General features: G+C 49.2%; 1 protein-coding gene across 1 annotated transcript in view; it reads left to right on the forward strand.

The window, feature by feature from the left end:
* The window catches only part of LOC126493542 (protein ARMCX6-like), a 13,392-nt gene extending 10,399 nt beyond the window's left edge, over nt 1-2,993 (forward strand). Inside the window, exon 3 of the mRNA XM_050130548.1 lies at nt 1,831-2,993. Coding sequence (XP_049986505.1) covers nt 1,831-2,390 — 560 coding nt within the window. The 3' untranslated portion in view covers nt 2,391-2,993. The remainder of the gene's footprint in view (nt 1-1,830) is intronic.
* Nucleotides 2,994-3,512: the final 519 nt, after the last annotated feature.

Consider the following 3,512-nt stretch of genomic DNA (forward strand, 5'->3'; position numbering starts at 1 on the left):
GAGACCGGTTTTAACCCAGGCTTTTTCAGACCCAGGCCAGCTGGCCTTGGTGAGTTCCTGATAGAACATCCCCATTGTCTCAGTGTGTGGGTGCACCCCTCGCGGTCCTGAGTTCCTTGCTCGTGCTCTCTCTCCTTCTGCTCCTGATTTGGACCCTGGGATTTCAGTCCGGTGCTCCAATGTGGGTCTCTGTCTCTGTCTCCTTTCATCGCCTGATGAAGGTTAATATTCAGGAGGATGCCTATATGTTTTTCTTTGTGTTCACCTTCTTATTTAGCTTCTCTAAGAACCCGAATTATAGGCTCAGTGTCCCTTATTTATGGCTAGAAACCAAATATGAGTGAGTACATCCCATGTTCCTCTTTTTGGGTCTGGCTTACCTCACTCAGGATGGTGTTTACTCTTTTAAGGAAACAATAGGCTCGGGAGCCAGTGGGAAGACCTTGGGTGAAGTGAAGCTGTGTAGAAGAACCTGCTCTTCCACTCCCATTCCCAGAAAAGCCCTAATCCTAGTCCCCTTTGGTTCTGCAAGAGCAGAACCAGCATCTAGTGTCCCCTAATCCTAGTCCCCTTTGGTTCTGCGAGAGCAGAACCAGCATCTAGTGTCCCCTAATCCTGGTTCCCTTTGGTTCTGTGAGGACAGACGCGGCATCAGCTATGGAAAGCGGGGTGGGAAGCTGCAGCACAAACTAGTACAGCAGTGGTGGAGGAGCACACAGGACAGAAACTCACTGGGAGACAGGGTGGACGGTGTGCTGACAATATTTCATTTTAGTTAGTTAGTTTTATGTACACATTAATGGGTTTCCTTATGATGTTTTTACATATATCACTGGATCTTGCTCATTTTATGAGTTTATTTTAGTTGTATAAAATAATGGGCTTCACAGTTATTTATATCTTCATGGAGGCATCTAGCACACTGGGCTTAAATGGCCAGCTTCTAAAGCTGGAATCTAGAGGAGGCATCCCCGAGGCTTCTGTACTAGTGCACAACCAGACTGGACTCGTTCTTGATCATTTTCCTGTAGATAATCTGAGAAAAGGGAGGAAGTAAATCCCTCCATTTGGTGTGACATCATGGCGAAAGTGTGGGAATTGGTCATGACAACTCGGAGCACAGGACACAGAGGCAACTCTGTTTCTTCCTCGCTGAGTCTTTGTCCTCACCCAGCAATCCTTTTTATTTAAGGGCCAGCAAAAGGCAGGTGTTACAGGTGAGAAGAAACTTCAGAGAAACATTTACAAGTTCGGATTGTGAAATGAGGGAGCTAGTAAGGGAGAAATGGAGGAAGGCAGCAAGGGACTGAGAACTGGAGAGGCGGAGGGAAGGGGAGAGAGCGAGAGCAGCGGGGAGTTTAGGTGTTGGCATGTCCTTCGGTGTTGCTTTTAGGGCATTAAGAGACTGTGATCAGGAGACACGACTAGTAATATGGGACCAAGAATGCTGTCACTAGAGAAAAGTGTCAATGAGACATATCAGTGAGTCTTCATGAATATGAGATACGCTTGCTTGCTGAACTACAAAAACCTGGTTTGCAGATCAGGTCTTAAAGTGCCTAGAATGCTATTCCCCAACCTCAACAAAGGACCAATTGGCTAAAAAAGACCAAAAGCATGTGTTGCTTAAGGAAGGGCTGATGAAAAGCATTTGTCTCAACTCAAGGATGAAAAAAAGCCAAAGTCCCAAGGATGATGTAGAATGAAATAATTTGTGAAAAGGATTTAGAAGGTGACAAAGAAACTATCTTATCAATAAAGAACAATCAGCCTTTGACCAACCGAGAAGCTGATATTTGGAACTCTGAAGCCAAGAAATTTTTACTTGAGCTCTGGACCTGACCAAGTGTGCTTCCATCCAAGGAAAAACCATGTTCACCGAGCCCACAAATGCTGGCTTTCTCCTTAGCCACAATGTCAGTAGGCACTGGGCCAGCATCTCAGTGGTTGCAAACGGGATCCCCACCCCCCAGACCACTGTGAGGGAGAAGGCTTTGTGTGTCCCAGGAAACCCAAACACCAGTATTGGAAATCAGGGCCAGATTGAGATGTCCATCGATGAAGTGTGTCGAGAGATGGTGTTACATTGCTGCAAGTCATTTCTGCAGCAGGCCGGATTAAATCTGCTAATAAGCATGACGGTTATTAATAACATGCTTGCCAAGTCGGTTTCAGACCTGAAGTTTCCTTTGATATCCGAGGGCAGTGGATGTGCAAAGGATCAGGGTTTGGAAGCACTGCTGGGTTTGTCTGAAAAGCCAGTGTTGGCCGGGGAAGTGCTGGCTGCCCAAATACTGTTCTCCTTCATGCTCCCCTTTATGAGAGGTGGGAACAGAGAGATGCTCGTGGAGGCCTTCAGAGAGATGCTCGTGGAAGCCCTCTCCCCATAAGCGGCTGTCTCCAACAGAAGGAGACTGAATCCACCCAGGGCCCCAGCAGTTTACTGAGGACAGAGAAACTGCAGTGGGTGCAAGCAAAGATGAAGCCTTAGCCAGTCAGCTCCTCCTTGGGCAAAAGTTCCAATAGCTAAAAGAAGGGCGACACTCTTCTTGGCCAGGCAGAGGCTCCCCGGAACTGTGGGCAACTTGTAAGTTTTGTAGTCTGCAGGAAAGGTGCATTGTAAATTGCTCCCTTGCAGTCTTCCTCCTGCAGTAAAAGGTAAAGGGATCACGGTTGGCTGTGAGCTGCAGATAACAGACATCAGATCACAGCAACACCAGAGCTGTTGTTGCCTGTGGTGATCTCCCTGTCTAGGCGGGACCACTTAGCAGAAATGACACCCACATGGAAGCTCGGGTCGAACTTGCATCTGCGGCCGCTGCTAAGGTTGAAGTATTTCCCCGTTCCTCTTTCCTGTACTAGCTGATGGATGGCTAGCATGTTAATCAAAGAAATGCACCCCGTCCTGTCCATTGTACCGACTGACCCTCTTCCACCCAAGCCCCCACCTGTGTGTATCATCAATAAACTCGTGTGTTTTGATTGGCAAGAAAATCGAAGGGGGACACGGGCCTCATCTTTGACTTTGGTCGGCAGAAGCAGGGAGACAAAATGCACCATAGAGTCCAGCTGCCTGGGTCCCTGCTCCCTGAAAGGCGCGCTTGCCAGTGCTCAAGGAGGCAGGGGCAGAAAGGGATTGCTGCACCAGGGTGAAGGAGGTGCAAGAGGGCCTCGGGGGAAGGGCGAGGGCAGGGGTAGATTCAAGACCTGTGTGCAGATGGAGGGGAGACAACACACTTGAAGCAGTCACCCCCAGGGCCCTGAGTACAGGAAGCCCTTCAGCAAGAGGTCTTTTTGACTGGCCTCCTGTGGACTTGTGCCTATTGGGAGGAGGCTTCTCCCAGGAGGGATTGCCACGTGACTGGTCTCTGCTAGGTTCATATCTATCTGTCCCCTTAAGATGCTGTCAAAACGACTTCCTGCCCCCTTCCTTCCTTGGGGTCCCAAGCACTGCTTCCTGGCAGGGTGAGATGGTTGGCAGCTGCTCCACATTGTCGGCGGGGGGGGGGGGG

The sequence above is a fragment of the Alexandromys fortis genome, unplaced genomic scaffold, assembly GCF_014885135.2.
Source record: "Alexandromys fortis isolate MF-2015 unplaced genomic scaffold, M_Fortis_MF-2015_v1.1 scaffold_324, whole genome shotgun sequence".
NCBI lineage: Eukaryota > Metazoa > Chordata > Mammalia > Rodentia > Cricetidae > Alexandromys > Alexandromys fortis.